Here is a 22,132-nt window from a genome sequence, read left to right as displayed (position 1 = left end):
ACGTGCACCTTGTCCCGTAGTTTTATAAATATTGGGATGAGCTTTGTGAACCAGTTGTCCGTCACAGATGGTAATGCTGTAAGCTGTCGAAGATAAACAGCGCAGTTAGAATATTTACAGCTCATTCACATTGGTATGGCATCGGGTGTGGACCGGTGCGGTCCCCCAGTGTATAACAATCAGCTGTGTATATATAGATAAATACTTAATTCACAGGAAAAATTGCTTCTTTAATTTTTAATTCTGTATTTTTTTTTTTTTCAGTTAAAGAGCTGGAAGCACTTCCTATTGTACAAAACAGTCTTTCCTCAATGAGAGTGCAGACTGCAAGCCTAAGTTTCTCTGCAGGGAATAAGGAAAAGTCAAACTGAATTCCCATTAAGCTGAAGGCTTTACTATAGGTTTAAGCTGAACCAATCACAGCAAGAAAAATCTTCATACCTTATTGAGTACATTTGTTGTACACTTATATTCACACCAACAAAGCATACGGTTGTCTTTAGGGATGTTGTGTTTTCAGTTCAGTCACATTTTTCTATGTGGTCAGTTTATTTCCTCCATAATTCATAATCATTCTTTCTTCTGTGTGTATTCAGAATTCAGAATATATAAAAACGTCTACTCTTATTACACATTAACAGTTATATTCACTTTTCTTACTTTCTGCTTCTCTCCACACCACCCAGTGCATAAACAAACCACTGACTCCATCCAGCTGACCATTCATAACAACGGTTGCCATGGACACTGCCAATAGGAACAGATGCTGTTTGGCTTGTCTTCTGAATGACCCTAATGACCCTTGAACCCATTGTTTCCAAAATAGGCTGCCTCCATGTCTTGTCTGGGTTTTTAGGTTCAGCGTGTTTATCCCTGGAGCTCTGATGTTTTGTGTTTTTCTTTGTCGTGTTACAGATATAAAGACCTTGTTGTCCCAACACTGGGAGACAAGAAGAAACTGTCTCCGGAGGAAAAATGTCGCTCAGTTCTGCAACAATCAAAACTCCAGGGATGGCAGGTGTGTTTGTGTCCAGTGTCCTTTTCTGTCTCCATCAATAATGAAAAATTTGCCAAATGACTTAATCCCTGACCCTCTGTTTCAAAGATCCCATGGAATCCTGACAACTTGTTCCAGCTGTCCCACCTCATCAGAATTCGACACACACACACACACGCACGCACACAGCAGCACGGACCCCTCCAACCCCCCTCTCTCCTGTCTGCTAGACTGCTGTTGTGTCTGAGCGTGTGACCCCACAGGTCACACATGCATACACACTCCTCCACAATAGCCCGCAGATACTTTTGATAAAACCCTGCCTTACTCACTCACTCAGTCACTCACACACAAACACACGCACACACAAACACACACACATTACTCCTACAAGTAGCTTGTGCTGGAATGAATAGGGGCTATCTGTGCAAGTATGTCACCCTCACAATTCCTTGCACCTGGTATAGCGTGACCTCTGTCACCTCTCAAAAGCTCTCTATGTCCAGGAAGTGAATGCATTATCAGCATGCAAACCCACACCCTATCCACACTCCACACCCACTGATTATCATAAATTACTGCTACATCACCGGTCTCCCATCGCTCAACTAGCAGGTCACACTCTTCTGAGATTTCCAAAAGAAAACAGCTTCACAGGGTCCTCTAAGTGCTCCTTTTAGCTGATGAAAAAAAAAATAGATATATATGTGTATGTTTTATTAGATTTCTTGTTTCGTTGTCTGTGTAGATGGGCAGCAGTAAAGTGTTTCTGAGATACTGGCAGGCAGACCAGCTCAACGACCGCTGCCACCAGCTACATAAAAAGATCATCACCTGTCAGAAAGGTAATACTCAATACAACAATATCGTCTACCACCATCTTCTTTTCGAGCCATGACACCTCTGATGACTGTGTCTTCATCTCCACCCAATGTCTCAGTTGTTCGCGGCTGGCTAGCCAGGCAGCGGGTCAATCGCAGGTTATCGTTACAACACAAAGAGGAGTGCGGTGTGCAGCACTTCCTGCAGGGGGCAGAAGACATGGGACTGCGAACCTACGACCAGCTGGTTATCCAAAATGCCTCCGACATTGCAAGAGAAAACGACCGCCTGCGCTGCCATGGCAATAGCCTGCTCAACACCCTTGGCAGTAGTCCACCCCTTGGCGAAAGACCAGAGCCGGTGGGGAAGGAGGAAGATCAGCCAATCAGGAGGTAAATGAGCAGACACTAATACAGCGTACGCCCTTTTATTTAGATCAGAAAGCAAATATTTTGCTTGATCAAGGATAGAGTTCCGCTATTCTCCTGGTTAGAACTAATTTAAAATATGGATATTTCTTTTTTCATTTTCTCAGTGCACATCTTCGTAACCTTTAGCCATTTTCTGACATTTTATAGTCACTGCGATCAATCAAGACCATATTCTCACTAAGACAGAGCTTTCATTACTCACTATAATGTGATTCATATTATGAGGCACTGACCTCGTAGTAACTGTAGCGTCATTTAGCCCGGAGAAAAACAATCGTAGTCATTTACAGGATTTATGACTGTGTGAAGGAATCATTTGCCTTCATAATTGTGTGTGTTTATTCATCTGCGTGCTTGTGTGTGGCCATGCCAGCACAGCATGTGCTTTCTGATTAATGATGTCACTGTATACCTGTGTGCTGCAGACTTTTAATTGTGAGGTTCATGATGGATAGTCAGATAATGACTCGCGCTATCAGATTGTTTTCGTATTGTGTTGCTCCTATGGAATACAATCCTTATCTCCACCTCACCTCATTCTAATATACCAGTATATTACACTTGGAGGAAATTAAATAACTCTCTTGGAAAAAGTGTAAAAAAGCAATAAAAAGCTTTTTAGAGGTGGCGCTAAATGAAGGGCCTTCATAATAACTCAAGTGTGATTGGTATTTCAGCACTATTAAAGTCGTAAGTACGTACAGGTACTATATTCTTATGCGTTCTGCAGTATGCTTCATAAATATGTGCATTATTTCTATAAGTTCTTTTTTGCCTGCAGAGAAAGCAGTGCTATATCATTTCTATTGATTACTGCTGTTGTTGGAGGAAAAATACTTTTATTTCATTTTGATAAATACTGGTGGCTAAAATCCTGACAGGACAAAACATTTTGACAAAATAGCAAATTGTTCTACATTTATTTAGGTTTGAGTTGTTGTCACACATGCCTAAAAAAAGCACATTTCAATGTGCTTTTTAAACGTGAAAGGAGACCAGAGATCACAAATAATATAAGACACATGTTTTCTATAAACTCTGTGTCCTTGAGCATGTAACAGCTGATAACAGGTTTCACCGTTGTCCTGTAGAGGAGATAAAAATGTACTTACATCTACACATTCCCCCAGATTCCCCTACTGTAATCTCACTGCAGATTTTCAAAATGCCTCTCCTGAGTACCTCCACAAATGCTCACCCCCCACCTCTCACCCCCGACCGCATGCCTGCCTGCAATCAGGAAACTAACAGATGGCTCACCCAGATTAGCCAAGGAAATATCAAACTGGATGATATCAAATCACAGCAAGGACATTAGGTTTAATCTCTTTGGTTGTTTCCTCCTTTTGCCCAATTTATCTTAAACCTCTGAAGTGACATTTGAGGCAAGCGTATATTGAGTTTGATTAATTATAAAGTAAACTCACTCGTCGCCTTTTAAACATAAATTCATTGTTCCTTATTTCCATTTGTAGAGTGGCAGAGAAAAGCACGAAAGTGCATGAAGGCCCTGCCAACGGCGGAAGTCGAGTCATTCGCCACTTTCGCTCCAGCTCGGTACCCACCCCGCTCGCCATTGAGAGCATGGTCCATTCGTCTGCCAATCCACCCATCAAACCAGCCTTGCAGCAAGTTGTCCATATCAATGAGGACGGAGCAGGCGGGGGAGGTCTTTCCTCTCCTCGTAAGCAACCTCCTCCTAAACCAAAGAGGGACCCCAATACTCGTCTGAGTGCATCTTATGAAGCAGTTAGTGCAGGCCTGACGATGGCCGCCAAAGAGTGCTCCACTCCAGAGGGCTACGCTTCACCAGCTGGAAGCCCTCCTAAATCCCAGCTATCCCCCACAGACCCAGCAGGTAAATAATTTCTACTGGACTGTCAAAGATATAACAGATGGCGGTGCCTCATTGCTGTTACATATTGATTTAGCTTTCTTTGTTTTGTTTCTTCCTTAGCCTTGTCCAAACCCCGTCCCCATAGTGATGACTACACAACTATGAGAAAGGTACCACCCCCGAAACCCAAGCGCAGCCCCAACACTAAGCTGACTGGCTCATATGAGGAGATTAATGCTGTAGCACCCCAGCTCCATCAGCTACGCCCAGCTGATGTAAAGTTGGCCCTGCTTTCACGTGGCGGGGGATTTGGAGGCTTGATGCAGAGAGCAGCCTCCATAGATGCTCCACAAGGGGTTGCACTAAGTCTGTTCAAGGGCCAAGATGAAGAAGACATTTACATAGAGATGTTGGGATCCCAGCAGCGGGCACGAAGCCTCCAGGAGCCGCCTGATAGCCCAGAGCAAGCCGACTCGGAAGCTGTCTACGAGGAGATGAAGTATTACCCTTCTGAAGATGGTGGAGCTGCTGCCTCTGTCACCAAACCAGCCAAATTGGAGGCTCTAGGACTCAACTTATTAGGATTGGGGACATCCCCTCCTCAGAGTGCAGAGACTAAACGACTGGCATTGGGGGTGACTGCTGCTTTGGACATTGCTCACTCACATAGCACATCAAACAGTGGAGCTCCCAAAAGCCAGCATGGAAAAGATGGCAGCTGTGACATTCCTGCACCTTTTCCCAACTTGCTTCCCCACCGCCCTCCACTCCTTGTATTTCCACCCTCCCCTGTCACCTGTTCTCCTGCTTCTGATGAGTCACCCCTAACCCCCCTAGAAGTAAAAAAGCTGCCGGTGTTTGAGACAAACCTCAATTATGCCACTGGGCCAGACAGCCCCCTGTCCCCACAGTACGCCCGCCAGAGGGCTGATTCCTCCCCAAGCCTCACTGTTCTAATGCCAGAGAAGAAGTCCACACCTCCACTCACTCCTCCACCTCCTCCTCCTAGTGCCCCACCTCCACCCTATAGACCTCCTTCACACTTCCCCTTCCCACCTGAGGCCAACTTCCTGGCTCTGACACGAGCAGCATCTGTCACCGGGAGCTCAGATTCCTCCAAAACGTCCTCACAAAGAACAGGCGGGGAGCCGCTGGGGAAGCCTCCTCCCTATTCCCCTGTGAAGGTGTCTCGTCCTGAGCCTCGAAGAGCTCACTCGTGCTCCTCGTCTCCACTGCTATTCAACCCAGCCAACGGCAGGCCCCTGACCAGCCCCCTGGATGAACTCAGCACCCTGTTCAGCTCTGGACGTAGCCTACTGAGGAAGTCTGGCCGCAAGATGAGAGATGGAGGTCTGTCAGTAGACACACACTCCTCGTGTACATACACATTATGAAGTACATGCACTTCCCCCTTTTTCCTTTAATTATTGCATATGTATTAATTTGCTTCCCAAACCACCAATATACGAACCTTTTTGCATTTTGTAAAGAGTTTCCCATTCATTCATTGAATGCACGTGTGTTTCTTGCTGTTGTCTGCCCACAGTTGTGAGGTTATGATCAAAATCCCATCCTGACCTAGGTCAGATGATTTATTGCATGCCATCTGATTACCTTCTGTACAGCAGGAGTAGTTTTACATGCTTAAATAGGTAATAACAATATCTTTTGTCAATAAATCTGTCACAGATTTTGTTTTGTTTTCGAGTAGTAGAGAGGTAAGATGCGCTGTTATCCAGACCTACATTTGGAAACCCCTTACATTAGATCAGATGTTGTAACCAGCAACCCCCTTTGGCCTACTTGAGGCAACCCATTTGTTACAGCCTCCTGTGTAGTGCCCTTTGGCTGCTGCAGCTGCCTTCTAATATGTTAGGTAATGAGCCAGCTTGTGTAAATCACTTAGCATCACACTGCACTGTAATTATGTTTTAGCTTTGTTATTGTGTGCTATAGCTCTGCACGTATGTAAAGTACATAGAAACTGTGTGTAGTGATGAAAAAGCTGACCTTTACAAAAGAAGAACAAACAGTATTTGTCACACATAGTGAATGAAATGAACTCCGGTCCCTTAGGTCAAAGGTTTCAAACCCAGACAGAGAGAGCGTGAAAAGTAAACTTATCACTGATATTCCACCTTGAGAAACTGTCGCACCCTACTGTCTGAGGCTCTGTTTCCTCAAAGTGTATTAGTTGTGGCTGGGTTAATAATACATGAGCAGGAGAACCAAGAGGATAGCTATGAAATATTTAACAGCTCGCTCAGGTTCTACTGAAGGGAGCGAGACTGCCTCGCAGCATTGAACAGCACGTCCTGGACTATTATTTGCATATTCGAGAATTCAGGTGAAAGCATCAGCTAGACACCATGCTAGAGGCTGATTGTGAAGCTAGCTGAGCTGTGATCAAAGCTGTTGTCTCATAGTTCTATAAATACAATAAGTTCAGTGGGCAAAAAGTTGAACTCCTTATAAGAGACGGTATGAGGGCAAGTGAACATGCTTACGCATTTGAATCACATGACATCTTGCGTCTGACCCCTCGTCAGCACCTGCAACTGTACGGGAAAAGTGCTGGCGTCATGGAAACGGTGTGTGTGACAGGGAACCAAGCACTGGTGTATTTTGAGTGGGCAAAGCAAGGCGGCCCTCTTAGATCCATGCGTAGAGAGATGCCAGTGGGCTTAACAGAACGCTCTACTTCCGTTCCCTATCGGCTGTTAAATAACTGAATGTGATACCTGACGCTGTGGGACTGCCCAGGGGTTGCAGTTGCTATCCCGGACATGAAGTGCAGAGCAGCTGACGCTCTTTTCTCCACCCGCCTTTCCTCATCTTCAGGGAATGAGAAAACCACAGGAATGCAAGGGAAAGAGGGCAGGGGGTCTTGGCAGGCTTTAGGAAATCAGAGTCATGAGACACATCATACCTCAGCAGCACCATCCAAAATTTCCAATTTCATTTAGCTTTTATTATGGTCTTTGTGCCTGAATGACTCATCTTTCATAAGCATGAACACGCGCATGGGCTCTGTCTCACTGCATGGCCTTGTGTCCCTTGTAAAAACTCACCTATCCCATGGGATAGTACAGTTTGGTAACTTTATATTTAGGCATCTTGTGACCATGGATGGACCGGGAGGCAAACATTCTCTGTGTGGGACAGCAGCTGATGAATTCTCATTCACACTGCCACACACATATGCACCCACAGTTACTTACTCATGCAGTGTGTAGCATTTGAGCCCCAAGGAGCAGCAGAAGGGAGAAAGGCAGACAGATATTATGAAATATATAAAGAGAGGGTATTCTGATGATATTATGCATGATGGATATTACCGTTTGTAACATGCACCGATATGCAGTTGCATTTCCTCTTGTTATATTCCCACCAGGATTCAATTCTAATATCAATCTGCCAGGGAGGGAAGACTGTGGCTCTGCCCCCACCTCACCATCTCTCCAGCTACAAGACAAGAACGCCAACAACCACTCTCCCCACTCACAAAGCTCTGCCCCTGTAGAGAACGGGAACCAGATCTCAAACGGTAACAGCCCAATGTTGCACATTCACACTCACAATCTTGGGAAGATATTTTTAAATAGCAATGACCCGCTATATTCTTCAAGGTTACTTTGGTAAAGCTTGGCGCGGACTTGCTAGTGGTTTTTAAGCATGGCAAAAATTGAAATCCAAAGCTGTGCACATACAGTGCCTGGATTGAATCAAATAAGTTCTCCATATTTTATGAATGTCAAGGTTACAATGTGTTTTTGACAAATTTCAAGTGTGACATTAAGGAAAACTGACATGGCACCTTCATGACATTTCAGGTGATAAGCAAAGACACACTGAGTTTTTTTGTTTTGTTTTTACAACCTCTGTTATCATATATTAAGACCCTGCCAGCTTCACCACTGTCATGTTGGTACGTAACTATGCATCTAGAGATTAATGGGTGTCAGTCTACTTATAGTTTACAGTTAGTAAAAATTAGTTAAAATGCCATGTGGTTGTAAATAAGAAATACAGTTCCACCGGCTCTACCTGTGGAGTGACAAAGTCATACACCAGGCCAGTCTTAGCTGCAAACTCTCCTTTTAGCCATTGTAATGCCAGATCCGCACAATCACTTCAATTCATTGTGGAGTGGACTGAAATAAAAGTAGTTGCAGGCTGGGAAGATTGGTAAGTGGAGTTAGAGTTACAAATAACGAGAGGGAAATTAAATGGTATAATCAGGTGACCTGAGAAACTGAGAAGGATTTACTGGAACCAGAGAGTGGTTACTTTATTCTTAAATACCCAGAGAGTTTTGCAACCAAACCATACTCTTGCCTTAACATTTTTCTTTGCATGAAAACAGTTTCTTAGCCCTCTCTAAGATTGCTTGTGTTTGAAAAACGGTGTGTCCTTCAGACTCTACCTGCCTGTGTGTGGAAAGACTTGAGAAGACAGATATCCGTGGTTTGTGAAACGCTTCTTTTTTTGTGTTCAGGGTCGCTGGAGGATGAGAGTCACAGCAAGTCAAACTCCTCCAGCACCCCCTCTTTGCACAGACACATGGATAGTCATCATACTCAGGTAACCACAAAGACAGGCACTTAAACACACAGACACACTTTTGGTGCCTTCATCAGAAGCTATGTACAGATGGCAACAGGTGCAGTTTTTTCTTTGCAACCTTACTCCCCAACACTTTACGTAACACACGGAAGTGCATCTGACCTTGGTGTGTTTAAAACTTGTCATGGGATGCATATATGTATACAGTTAAACACACACACACAGTTAGAGCACGACTATACAGGGAGTGCAGAATTATTAGGCAAATGAGTATTTTGTCCACATCATCCTCTTCATGCATGTTGTCTTACTCCAAGCTGTATAGGCTCGAAAGCCTACTACCAATGAAGCATATTAGGTGATGTGCATCTCTGTAATGAGAAGGGGTGTGGTCTAATGACATCAACACCCTATATCAGGTGTGCATAATTATTAGGCAACGTCCTTTCCTTTGGCAAAATGGGTCAAAAGAAGGACTTGACAGGCTCAGAAAAGTCACAAATAGTGAGATATCTTGCAGAGGGATGCAGCAGTCTCAAAATTGCAAAGCTTCTGAAGCGTGATCATCGAACAATCAAGCGTTTCATTCAAGATAGTCAACAGGGTCGCAAGAAGCGTGTGGAAAAATCAAGGCGCAAAATAACTGCCCATGAACTGAGAAAAGTCAAGCGTGCAGCTGCCAAGATGCCACTTGCCACCAGTTTGGCCATATTTCAGAGCTGCAACATCACTGGAGTGCCCAAAAGCACAAGGTGTGCAATACTCAGAGACATGGCCAAGGTAAGAAAGGCTGAAAGACGACCACCACTGAACAAGACACACAAGCTGAAACGTCAAGACTGGGCCAAGAAATATCTCAAGACTGGTTTTTCTAAGGTTTTATGGACTGATGAAATGAGAGTGAGTCTTGATGGGCCAGATGGATGGGCCCGTGGCTGGATTGGTAAAGGGCAGAGAGCTCCAGTCCGACTCAGACGCCAGCAAGGTGGAGGTGGAGTACTGGTTTGGGCTGGTATCATCAAAGATGAGCTTGTGGGGCCTTTTCGGGTTGAGGATGGAGTCAAGCTCAACTCCCAGTCCTACTGCCAGTTTCTGGAAGACACCTTCTTCAAGCAGTGGTACAGGAAGAAGTCTGCATCCTTCAAGAAAAACATGATTTTCATGCAGGACAATGCTCCATCACACGCGTCCAAGTACTCCACAGCGTGGCTGGCAAGAAAGGGTATAAAAGAAGAAAAACTAATGACATGGCCTCCTTGTTCACCTGATCTGAACCCCATTGAGAACCTGTGGTCCATCATCAAATGTGAGATTTACAAGGAGGGAAAACAGTACACCTCTCTGAACAGTGTCTGGGAGGCTGTGGTTGCTGCTGCACGCAATGTTGATGGTGAACAGATCAAAACACTGACAGAATCCATGGATGGCAGGCTTTTGAGTGTCCTTGCAAAGAAAGGTGGCTATATTGGTCGCTGATTTGTTTTTGTTTTGTTTTTGAATGTCAGAAATGTATATTTGTGAATGTGGAGATGTTATATTGGTTTCACTGGTAAAAATCAATAATTGAAATGGGTATATATTTGTTTTTTGTTAAGTTGCCTAATAATTATGCACAGTAATAGTCACCTGCACACACAGATATCCCCCTAAAATAGCTAAAACTAAAAACAAACTAAAAACTACTTCCAAAAACATTCAGCTTTGATATTAATGAGTTTTTTGGGTTCATTGAGAACATGGTTGTTGTTCAATAATAAAATTATTCCTCAAAAATACAACTTGCCTAATAATTCTGCACTCCCTGTATAAGGTTTCTGTTTGGGTTTGTTGACATTTTAAGTGGACAGGGAAGTGGCCTCTTTCAGTGGCATGCATCACTTGTGATGTGAGCTTTTTGTGCTTCCAAGGACAGGTGTATAATTACAGGATAAAATATTTTTGGTTTATATTTGTTTAGTTTTTTGCACTCATATGCTTACATGAATGCACATACTCTGAATCTCATTATGTTGAGCTCATTAACTACCGTATGGTTGTAGACGAACCTTTTGAAAACTGAGCCTTACCACTGACTGATGAATGTGTGTCATAGAAAGTCTAATTTTAACTTTTAAGATGATGCACACAGGTGGAGCACAGATGAAAAATTGGTTTTATTTTACATGTTTAAAAAAAAACCCCACATCATAGTTTGGGGCCTGTACCAAAGTTAGCAGGAAAGAACTCAACTGAATAAATAAAGCAACTTATCAAAATAACAAATAAAACCAATTTAAACTTCCAGAAAAAAAGTGACATAGCAGATGAGAGAAAAAAAGGGCAACAAATCAAATCAGTCCAAAACAAGCAACACCTATACCTATAGTTTTCGTTATGTCTGTGAAGGTTCTCAGTCATCCAGGTCATCGTAGTCTAAAGCTACATTCACACTGCAGGCGAAAGCGCATCAAATCCGACTTTTTTGACCCTATGCGACCCATATCCGATCATGGTGTGACAGTGTGAACGGCACAAATCCGATATTTTCAAATCCGATCTGGGTCACTTTCGTATGTGGTACTGAATCCGATGCATATCTGATGTTTCAGAAAGCGACAGTTGTTTGAACGGTCAGGTCGCATTAAATCCGTCTTTTACGTCACTGACACAAGACAGACGCCAATTATCAGCACCCGAGAAGACATCGTGAACGATTCCTGGCCATCCAGTGAAACTGTTGGGAAGACAGCGTTGGAGAAACGTGACTATTTTATTTGTACTGTATAATCTGCAGATTCTGACAGAAATCTGCAACTATCCTTTGAAGCACCGCTCCTCTCTGAAACAGCAATAAGGATCATTATTAGGCCATATGTAAATAACAAAATAACTTAAAGCAAAATTGGGAAACGTAAAATCCGAAACAAGTCTTTATATTAACGGCCATCAGTCAAACAAGACTGTTTGGTCTGGGTCTAAACAGAGCGCGTTGTGTGTGACGTCTTCTTTTTGCGCATGTTGGCCGCCTTGAGGGTTCACACTAGAGCACGTTTGCTGTCACATTTTATTTGTAGTGTGAACAAACAGACAAAAAATCTGATTTGATCAAAAAATTGGAATTGAGCATTAAGACCTGCAGTGTGAACGTAGCCTAAGAAGCTTGGAAAGAAAAGTGCCATCTGAGAAGCTTCTTCAGTTCTAAGAGCAATTGGTGAGACCCAGATTTAAGCCCTATAGGGAGTGTCCCTACGAGGGTCACTAATCACACGAGCCAAGATGTGAAAACGAGTGTGCGTCACAATCAGCCAAGGTTTTGGGTGAACCCATTATGATGCTAAGTCGACTAATTCTTCTAAATTTGAAAATCCACACTGGAATGACTGAAAATGCTTACATTCCTGTATTGCGCATGCATGAAATGTAAGACGATTCGACCTGCTCATTTCCGGCTCTTTGAAATTTTGCAGCAAAATGTTGAGGAAAAGCACCGAGTTTTTTTAATGGACTAACAATGAGGTGGAGTTGTTGCTGCGAGTAACACAAAAGTACAAAGTTGCAAAAGCGAGTGAGAATTAAAGAATTTGAAGAAAAGCTATCTGGACCATGTACAGACTGATATTGATCTTTAAAAGGGCTGTCAAAATTGAGAGCAAACAAAACAATTGCTGCATAATGCGCTCCGCCATCTCAGTTTAACTGGTCACATGACTGCATCATATGACTAAAATGCGTCATCGTTTTAAAAAGTCTCAGTTTATGCAGTCTCCACTGCGCCGCAAAAACGCCGTTTTCAAATGTATCCGCTTTGGAGAGCGTTTTCAAAAAGCTCAATTTTCCTTGACCAAAAACGCCGTTTCAGTGTGAGCGGAAAGCCAAAGCGGAGAGAAAAAGATGCTTTTTCAAATAAAAACGTATTAGTGTGGACATGGCCTCAGAACATTATGTGACTTATTGTGATCAACTGACCCAAGGTGTGAGTGGGCGTTAATGCTCCTGGGTTGGGATCTCAAAACTGGATTGTAGATGGCAGACAGTTGGTGTCGTAAGCCACCGCCTCTGTTCAAATATGATCATTCACAGTGGACATAGATGGCTTTCATTCCTCTTTCAAACCATCTGTCTTTGTCCAAAATGTGAACACTGGCATCCTTGAAAGAGTGACCTTTGTCCTTTAGATGCAGGTGTACATCTGAGTCTTGTGCTGTCAAGGTGGCTCTTCTATGTTGCGTTTATCTCTCTTAGAACTGAAGAAGCTTCTTGGATGAGAGATGAAATGTCTTCAAGAACTTAAAGAATTCCAGATGCTTTTCTTTTGCTTTTTGCAGGAAGAGCCGCACAGGAAGAAAGAAACTTTGCACTTGAGAGAGTAGGGTTTAAATCCAATATCACACAAAAACTTAACACTGGCTTCTTTTTGGCTTCTTTCTTTTGAGTTGTTCTGTGTTTAATGCACAAAGAAGCAAAGGACGTTCTGTTCCACTCTCAGAAGAGTTCAGCGCACGCTATTCGTAGGTAAACTTCACTAGAGATGTAAAGGCACGCTGTGTACCCACTTGACAATCCTCAGGTTGATGAAATATTTTATCGCTCCATTCAGAATTGGATGAGTTCACCTTGTGCATTGAGTATCTGAAGCCTGTTTGTGATTGCTTAGTGCTCCTTTCTTACAGCATTTTAAAGTGTGAAGCACATGTAACCATCTACTTTGGACTAGGCTGTTGTCTTGTACATAAATGCCTGTTTTCTTTCTCTTTCTATGAATCTAATGAGCTTGGCTGTTATTCTCACTGCCTCCTATATTTTCCAGAGGGGTCATCTCAACTTTTCTCCATTCGGTGCGGGGGCTGCCCTCTAAAACAGCGAGGGGGGCACAGGGGGTGGGCTCGCTGTGAGCCCTCGTGCACATGTAGGGATGTGGTGAGTGTACGTCATGCCGTGCCCCTCTCTGCCCTTAATCGCAGTGTTTTTCATCAATCCAGTGTGCAGTCAAATCAGTAATGATTCATAAAACTTCCAGAAGGTTTGTCTGAGTCAAAATTAAAATGGCAAAAATGTGTTTATGGAGTAAGAAGGGAATTTATTGTTTTAGCTTTTATGGAAATCGGTGGCTGCGGTTACCTGAAATTAATTCTAGTTTAATATTACACAGGATGTGAAGTCTGAACTCATGGCTGAAAATAAGATGTAAAAATTCTAATCAGAATTTCTGGCAGTTGTCATAAAAAATCAAATCTTCTGAAAATATGGGTCACTGGAGAAGCATTTTTGAAAACCACTGCTGTTGCAGGACATCATCTCGGCTCTCAGGAGTCAGAGGAATCCTGAGTCGATGACATTTACGCTCTTCTTTTTTTATCCCTCATTTCTGGAAGGAAACTGCAGCTCACAGGTTAAATAGATCTGAATACCCACACATGTGGAGAAATCCTTAGGCAATTGCACTTGTTCCTTTTTGTTGCTGTCCTCCTCAGCACAAAAAGTCACTATACAGTGTTTTTCCTGAGAGTCTCAAGCTCGAGCTGCAGTTTTTATTGCTCTTCATCTGCTGGGATTTTTACGTTGCTGAGTCCATCACTCGATTCCCTTTTAACCCTTCCTCAGACTCTCTCTGGCATCACTGCATCATCGCTGTTCACCGGTGTTTCGCTTTCTTGATCACCTTCATCACTGTGAGTTTATACACGATCGTGAGGTGGGAATAACTCTGTGCTAGACCGTTTTTATGTAGGTTTCTCAGAACTACTGGGATAAATAAAAAGGAAAGGATGAAGGAAGATGAATGGGCAGCTCATTTAAGAATGAATGGACTGGTTTGTTTGGGTCTTCGCCGTGAATAGCGAGCAGCAGTCTAGACTAATTATATAAAGACTTGACAGACTGCTAAATGATTGAATGGTACAAAGATTGATATTTTTGTTTATCCCTTCAGACAATGACTTGGCAGGGCATTTGAAATAGGAGTGGTCACATGTGCTACTCGGGAACATGTGACATGTGACACCTATTCTTAAAATGTATCGGACTAGACAGAGATCCTTACATGACTCCACAGGAACTATTCAGGGGAATATCAAAGGAAAACATCACACATAAGTCATCCCGAGATAGCAACATATCATCCTGTCTGCAGTTTCTTTTATTCTACTTGTTTTATTCTCTTTGATCGACCTGTCCTTGGCCACCCAGTTATAGAAATATTAGCTGTTTAGTGACCTTTCTCTTTTTTTCTATCTGCTTTGACTAACACATAAAAGAAACTCTTTTGGAATTTCATGTGTTATTGTTTGTCAGATAATAAAAAATGCAATTTATATTCTGTGAAATCCTAAGTCATATCTAGTGCTGTGGGTACAAACAATCAGAGAACGCGGTGTTTTAGTTTTCTGTATCTGAGGGTGTATACACAGTAGCGTGCATGCAGTAGCTGTTTACACCTGGGAATGTGTGCGTTTTATGTGGAAAAGCTCTGAGCTTATTGGAATATTTTGTGGCCTCGGGATATCCTTCCTGTGAGTGACAGTTTGGAATGACTACTATCCCACATTACCATGCTTTTACCATAACAATCCATTCACATGTTGGTATGGATCTAAACCCATCCCCCCACCACTTCCCCCAACACAGAAGGGTGTGGTTTAGATTTCAGAGTGCTGTTATCTGGAGTAAAGTCGCCATCAGACAGCTTTGAAATGTCAAAAAGCGATATAATTTTCTAAACTTAACTTTGTCATCTCGCCTCGATGTCATGATGACATTTTGAAGACAAGCATTAAACTGTTTTACATTTCAGACATCAAGGCCAGAAACCGTAAATGTTTCACAGTTATTAATTTGAAAAAAAACTGTATCTGATGTTTACTGTGTGTGTGTGTCCATGAACAGTACAGTCATGCATTGCAGAGGGACACAGTGTTCCTACTTATTTTCTGTTCCAGTAGCCGGTGTTCCTCGCTGGCGCCAGTGCAAAGAATAGCCTGGCAGGGAGGTGTAAATTATGGATTAGCTTGTTGAGTATTGTGCTAGTGCAGGCAATCTATCTCAATGTATGTTTGAGCGTTTGGGTGTGCATGTATAGTAGGTATGTGCAGGTATGTTTGTCAGAGTATCCAATCGGTGCAATGTTTTTTCCCCGGTCTGTGTGTGTGTGTGGCATAGCCTATGACTCCCTCACTAAACACATGACATGTTTGGCAGTTGACTTGGAAAATGTTACATTATAGGTACTACTGAGCTGATTTAGCTCACTGCTCGTACTTCAGCAGAGTGGAAAAACTGATAGGTGTGAAGAGAAGCAACTTTGTTAATAGTTGTTTCATAGGGCCCGTGGGAGCACTTAAAGGTGTTTTTGAAGCTTTACATCGTCAGTAGCAAGCAGTAGGTTTAGGGTGCAGCAGTGGGGGTAAGGAAAGTTGAAATCACAGAGAGAGAGAGAGAGTGTTTTCATAGTATTTATTAAAATGAACAAAACAACAGTGGGATATTTGGATCTTTGTCTTAAAAGCGTTCACCTTTGAGCTCTTTTTTCTTAGGCCACCAGCTGCCAGCATAACACCCCTACCTCCCAGTTTCTAATCAGGTTTGGATGACCAGGCTGTTGTTGTTGTTTTTTTTGCCCTGTTAATGTTATTATTTTTATGATGCTTGTGCAGTCACTGTTTATCATCCCACCCCTCCGCTCCGATCATGGCTTGTCAATTGGACTTCCTGTCGTTAATCTTTTGGATTTTTCAGTGTGCTGCATCTCCTCAGCAAACCCTAGCCTCCTTTCCTAACCTTGTATTCTTCCTTCTGTGCCCCAGGTGTTCCAGCGGCTACGTCTGTCCAACGGGGATGAGAGCGCCGCCCTTGGAGAGCTTCTGCGATGGCGGCGATTGCAGTGTGAGGGGCGGAGTGACTGGAAGCGCCGCCCGCCTAAGTCCCCACCCCTGCCCCCCACGCCCACCTAAGTCCCCACCCCTGCCCCCCACACTGCTCTGGACCAACAGGAAGGCCCCTCCATGATGGAGGTTTTCTGATAAAGTCACATACGTTGGCTATGAAGTTCCTCCCTCTTTCTTCAGCCACACTTCCACGAGCTTTTCAATTTTATTCGTTTCCCTTTTTTTTGTTTGTTTTTGATCTGTTAACCTCTGTCCCCATTGACTAAGCTGAAGCTCCAAGAATGAGCCTAGTCCGTGGGGTGAAGGTCCTGCTTTTTCCCTTTGCACTCAACTGTGGGGGATTCCCTTACTTATGTGATAGAAACTCAGCACCATGTGACAGCTAACTGATACTAACTGATATCCATGAAAAATGACTGCAAAGCAGAAAAAGAATAGATGCGGGATAGTCTGTGATGACATATATGATCAAAAAGAGAAAAACACTGACTTGTCTATTTATTTTCAGCTCTTCTAAGATGAAATGACTGACGCTGATCAATAGGAGGCTTACAAGCAAAGTAGTTGACCTGGGGTTTAGATGCCGAATGGCCATCTGATTTGGATCGTATGGCCTCATAAGATGAGCTGCTGCATTAAAATGAGCTCCACTCTAAAACCCGGTGCTGATTATACTTGACGTGCTGTGATGTTCCCGTGTGATGCTTTCTCATATGTGCACACCTCAGAAAGTCTCAGAAAGTTTACAAGTCAACCAACGCCTCTGGAGACCTTCAGTTTTGAACAACACTTTACTGGCTTAGACATGGGACCTTTTTCAGGTACACAGCTCTCATTTAGCGTCTCATGTGTGGGCTCTAAGTGCTACTGCAGCCCTGGCAGCAAGGGGCCCGGGGTCAGGGTAACCTCAGTATTATCCCAAGGTGCACTTCTCTTCCCCCTTGTTACCACCAGCCTGTGAGAAAGCCCTCTGGCCAATCCTAAACTACTGCACTTACCTTTACTAGGAGACGGGGATCCAACTAATGAGCATACTTTGGCTTTATGTATAAAGGTAAAGCTGAGATTTTAAAAAAAGAAAAGAAAAAAAAAGCTTTAGCCGATAGGTATTTAGTTCATGTTCTGAACATGAAACTCTGTGCCAAAGTGATACAATGTGTGAAAGCTATATCTAAACTAACAAGTATAGTTATTAAAACTGATGCGTACGGTAGTCTCCTTATGCTTGTATACTGTATGTACAGACTGACAAATGACCAAATCATAGCTGTTGTTGCAGTTCACTGGTGATCCTGTGTGGACTAAAAACATTAAAAAGTGTTTAAAATGGGTATAAAACTGTTCACACTCTTAACGTGTCTCATCAGCATCTGAACAGGTTAATGCGTTTTTCAGGAGACCTCACGCACAGATGAACCTGATTATTGTACAGATCCCTACTTCGTTGTTGTGTCCTCGCAGGCGCCTATTTTTTACCTTCTCTGTCCTGTCCTCATCTTCTTTTCCTTTCCCGTACTTGACCCAAAACAAACAGACCCCCTTGCCCTTTCCCCTACTTGACCCACCCCACCTCCTCCAGTGGATCAAACCGGCTTTACGGGTGTTTCCATGGTAGCCACAGTGTAAATAGTGAATGGTGTCATATGTTTTAGCTTTTACTATAGAAGAAAAGCACGGCGGTTGACCTTGAAGATGAAAGACAAGGATGAGTATATAATACTGTGTATGGTGAAACTGAGATTGAAGAATGTCTCGGGTTAGATGCAATGCTGAGAGAAAGAGGTCTATTTTAAGATGTGAATATCTTTTCTTTTTTTTCTTTTTTTTAGAACGACTGTCTACGGTTATGAAAATTCGTTTATACTCTATTTAATGATTTGTTTATTCCCCTTCGACCCCATTGTTCTGCTCCCTGATGCAATGCAGATGTTCTAAATGTATATGGATGTTTTATTGCACAATGTTTATGTGGTGTTGTGTTGACCTCTGTAATGGGCTGGGTGTGTCTAGACAAGGTGTTCGATCTTTAAAGATCCAGTCTGAATTGTTAGAGCCTCCAAGTATCAATAGCTCTAATAGATTTCTCATTCCCACTGATCACCCACAAGGCATTTAAATTGGTTCAGAATTGCAAATTAGCAGCGCCATCGCAGGATCGATTTCGGTTGTTGTCGGCGTGCGAAGGTGCACAAATATTCAAGAGCCCGTTGAAGGCGAACTTGCCCAGTTGTGTTTTGGTCTGACTGGCTGAATGTACAAATGCAAAATTTTTATTCCACCATCCTGTGCACATCTTTGAATCTCTTTGTATCTTATTACCGGAACATGCGCCTGAATCAAAACAGTGTACCTAACTGCTTAATGTGATTATTGTCTTCAGAAGTTGTGTATGCAGTTCATTTTTTTTCAAGCAAGTATAAGGTATTGATTTGCCCCATATATCACACCTTGTGCACTGTGATTTGGGGCTGCATGAGCACTGCAATGGAGAAATATATCAAACATTTTCACACAAGTAGTTGTGTGTTTCATCTGCGATCAAACAAAAGACAGGAACCAAGACTAAGCTCGTCAACCTTGCTAATGCCATTGAAAGAATTTCTAGCTTTGGTATTTATCCTTCAGTATAATCAGAGTTATGGTTGGTCGTGTGCAGTTTTGTGTATACTTATGTTTATGGAAGTCATGAAATGAGGACATTTTTAAATTGTATTTTAAAGCATATCAGTGGTTTTTACCTTGCATGACCACATGTTGGGTGTCCTCCCCGTATAACATGCTCGTGCAGAAAAGATAAAGGCTGTCTAATGTGAAGAACTGCTTCCCTCTGCACTGTGAATCACTCCACTGTCCCCCACTGTCTCGGCTAAACACATCATCCATCCATATCCACATAAACCCATCTGCTAATATGTCCACTTCATCACATACAAATCTTGATGAATTCGCTCACTCTGAAGTAAGCTCCGGCAGCCAAAATACTGCCAGTCATATTCGTTAGCCAGGAATCTATAAATCCTCTGCTCTGAGATCACCTCTCTGGTGCTACTGCCAGTGTACAATGGCCATCTATTGTCTCCAGTCCACTTATAGTTGTCCAGAGAGACATGATATTTCAGCACTGCCTTTCATATTGTTGTTGTTGTTGTTTTTTGTTTTTTTTTATTGTAATCTTTCTTTTGTACATGACATACAGTATATTTTAATCTGCATACATATGTGTTTGTGGAAAGAAAAAAATGATTGTGATATTTCAGAATTATTATGTTCCCAATTTTTTAAGTACTGTACTTGTACAGCAATAAAGCACAATTGTGTCAATGCGAGTCTGTGTGTGTGTGTGTGTGTGTGTGTGTGTGTGTGTGTGTGTGTGTGTGTGTGTGTGTGTGTATATTTAAGTAGCCACTGTGACATTACCCATTGTTTGTAAAACCTAATTGTGAACCCTCAGTTTTAGCATTGACCTTTTTTCAAACACTCACAATCAAATGCAGCAATACAACTGTTTTAAGATGCCAGATTTAAATCCCCCTTCTACTTGCATTATTTGGCCGGCCGTGTCACTTGAGCATCGGCACAAAATCAGTTTCAGGAAAGAATAAATAAAAGTTCAGATAAAGCATATTTCTAAAAATAAAAAGTCTGTTTTGACAAAAGATTTTTCCGCTTGCTACAAAGTGTAACCTGTTTTTTTTTTTTAACCCACATCTGCAAGCCTCCAGACAGTTCCTCTCTTGTCAGCCCATTACTCCATCACTTGCAAAATCAACAAACTGTGCAAGATGCTCTGCATAACTGCAATTTCAAATAAAAAGCTACAGCATTCAACTTTCTATGGAATTTAGTCACGTTTGACTATGATTCCTGTTGATTTCTCTTTTATTTAAATAGGGGTAGTTTTCAAGTTCAAAAAGTAGTAGTGGTGGGGTGACATAATGAAAAATGTGAACAGAATGGGATACAGATCATCCCAGACCCCTGACATGTCCTCTCTGCTCTCAAGGGATCACCAGATATTAAAAGTGATAGTCATTTCTCATTTTATTGTTTTTTTGTGCTGGAAACCTCCCATCCCCTCGCACTCCCCTGCCAATTCCTGTCCTGGGTGTCACAGACACTAGCTGGTGACAAGTACCACACCAATAAAATTACTTTGACTTTTTGGATTCCATAGCAAGCCATATTATTTGTCAAATGATGACAGTAAAAATGCTCCAAAAGGCACCAGAAACATAGTTGAGATGGTTCTGATACTTTATAAACTTTCTAGTGAGTTAAACATTTTTATGTATGACCACAATGCTGCAATGTAGCTGCTTAAGTAAGCAAATAAAAGCAATGAATCCGTAAAGAAGTATAAGTACAACGTAATACAGTGATTAGTAATTAAAGTCCAATATTTGTCCAGTGTTTCCAGTGATGTACTTTGGTGGGGCTTTTTTTATGTGTGCGCATGTGTGTATGTGTCTTAATATTTCCATGAAGCACACATTATGACAAGAGGAGCGCAATACATGCAGTGTTGAGCATAATGCTTGGTTGAAGTGACATTTCCCATGATGAGAGGGTGTGCTTCTAGCTATTTACTAACCTGTGGTTTTTCAGTTAGTAATCAGGTCAAGACAAGCAGGATTCAGTTGTCTGTTTGTTTTCCAATCTACCAAAAAAAGTGTTTGCCTCAAGCGTCACTGGAAAGCTTCACCTCAGAGGGGGGGAGCCAGCGTTTGAAGTTGATGCCTTAGTGTGTATCACTGTAGACGGCTTCTATCAAAGGGCACTAACACACGCACTGCCAGGTGTGTCAACTGTGTACTCTGGAGTTAGAAACGTCATCATCAAGTCACATTAAATTTATATTGCCCAGTTAAACAAACTGGCATAACTTTGGATTATTATAGTTGGATTATTGGTTGTTAATAGAACTGCATTGGGGTTTTCGTTCATTCTGTAGCAATCGTATAAACATACAAACGCAAATACAAACAATTTTAGATATTGGTTTGAGGTTTTATATTTAACATATATTTTAACATATATTTACATGGTAGCCCTACAAATCTCACAAAGCTCTTTAGTCATGCAGAAGATCTTATCAAGTGTTTCTTTATCAGAATAGCAAATGTTAAGATTCAATATTGAGGAAGGGTACAAGAGGTGATCGAAGAATAACCACACTGGTCCGGCCGGGTGAAGTCAAACGATGATTTTAATGAATACACGCGTGGGAAGACAACTCTGTACGCAGACAGGAAGTAGTCTTCGACTTAATCAAAGCATGAACAGATATTTTATAGCATCAGGGTTTATTTACTGACGCCCCTTCATGCGTCACCGGTACATTTTATACATGGATCAGATCAACATCATCATGACTTTTCACCCAGAAAACCATCTTCTATTTTCATGGCTTGGTACTTTCCGTTCTTATCTTAAAATGAATTGTTCCTCTTTCTTGCCGAGACAACAAGAAACGGTTCCTCTGAATAAATTTAACTCTATGTGTGTGTGTCACGACCTCACATGCTCTTTGTGTCACCTCTTCACCTACTGTCTGTGTCTCGTCCTCAAATGCTCTTTCTCAATTCACCTGTTGCACTTCTGACCTTTTACCAGACCAGAA

General features: G+C 42.3%; 1 protein-coding gene across 4 annotated transcripts in view; it reads left to right on the top strand.

Annotated features, from left to right (window-relative positions):
• The window catches only part of myo16 (myosin XVI), a 92,188-nt gene extending 72,350 nt beyond the window's left edge, over window positions 1–19,838 (top strand). The window contains exons 28-36 of one of the 4 annotated variants that reach the window (XR_015125296.1): window positions 916–1,018; window positions 1,746–1,842; window positions 1,938–2,211; window positions 3,726–4,108; window positions 4,208–5,437; window positions 7,482–7,634; window positions 8,586–8,671; window positions 13,440–13,549; window positions 16,432–16,565. Coding sequence is in view for 3 of the 4 variants with exons in the window: in XM_086265760.1 (XP_086121886.1) it covers window positions 916–1,018; window positions 1,746–1,842; window positions 1,938–2,211; window positions 3,726–4,108; window positions 4,208–5,437; window positions 7,482–7,634; window positions 8,586–8,671; window positions 16,432–16,535; window positions 16,567–16,633 (2,497 nt within the window). In the remaining variant the exon portion in view is untranslated. Of the gene's footprint in view, window positions 1–915; window positions 1,019–1,745; window positions 1,843–1,937; window positions 2,212–3,725; window positions 4,109–4,207; window positions 5,438–7,481; window positions 7,635–8,585; window positions 8,672–13,065; window positions 13,550–16,431 lie in introns of those variants that run through there. The other 3 variants (XM_086265760.1, XM_086265758.1, XM_086265759.1) reach the window with 3 other exon arrangements.
• The last annotated feature ends 2,294 nt before the right edge of the window (window positions 19,839–22,132 follow it).

This window comes from Aulonocara sp. 'chitande type north' Nkhata Bay, linkage group LG16 (assembly GCF_057382095.1).
Source record: "Aulonocara sp. 'chitande type north' Nkhata Bay isolate Kocher_YH1m ecotype deep benthic linkage group LG16, A_spYH_male_GT1.1, whole genome shotgun sequence".
In the NCBI taxonomy this organism is placed as follows: Eukaryota; Metazoa; Chordata; class Actinopteri; order Cichliformes; family Cichlidae; genus Aulonocara; species Aulonocara sp. 'chitande type north' Nkhata Bay.
Note: the sequence above shows the minus strand (reverse complement) of the source record. Positions and strands in the feature narration are given on the sequence as shown.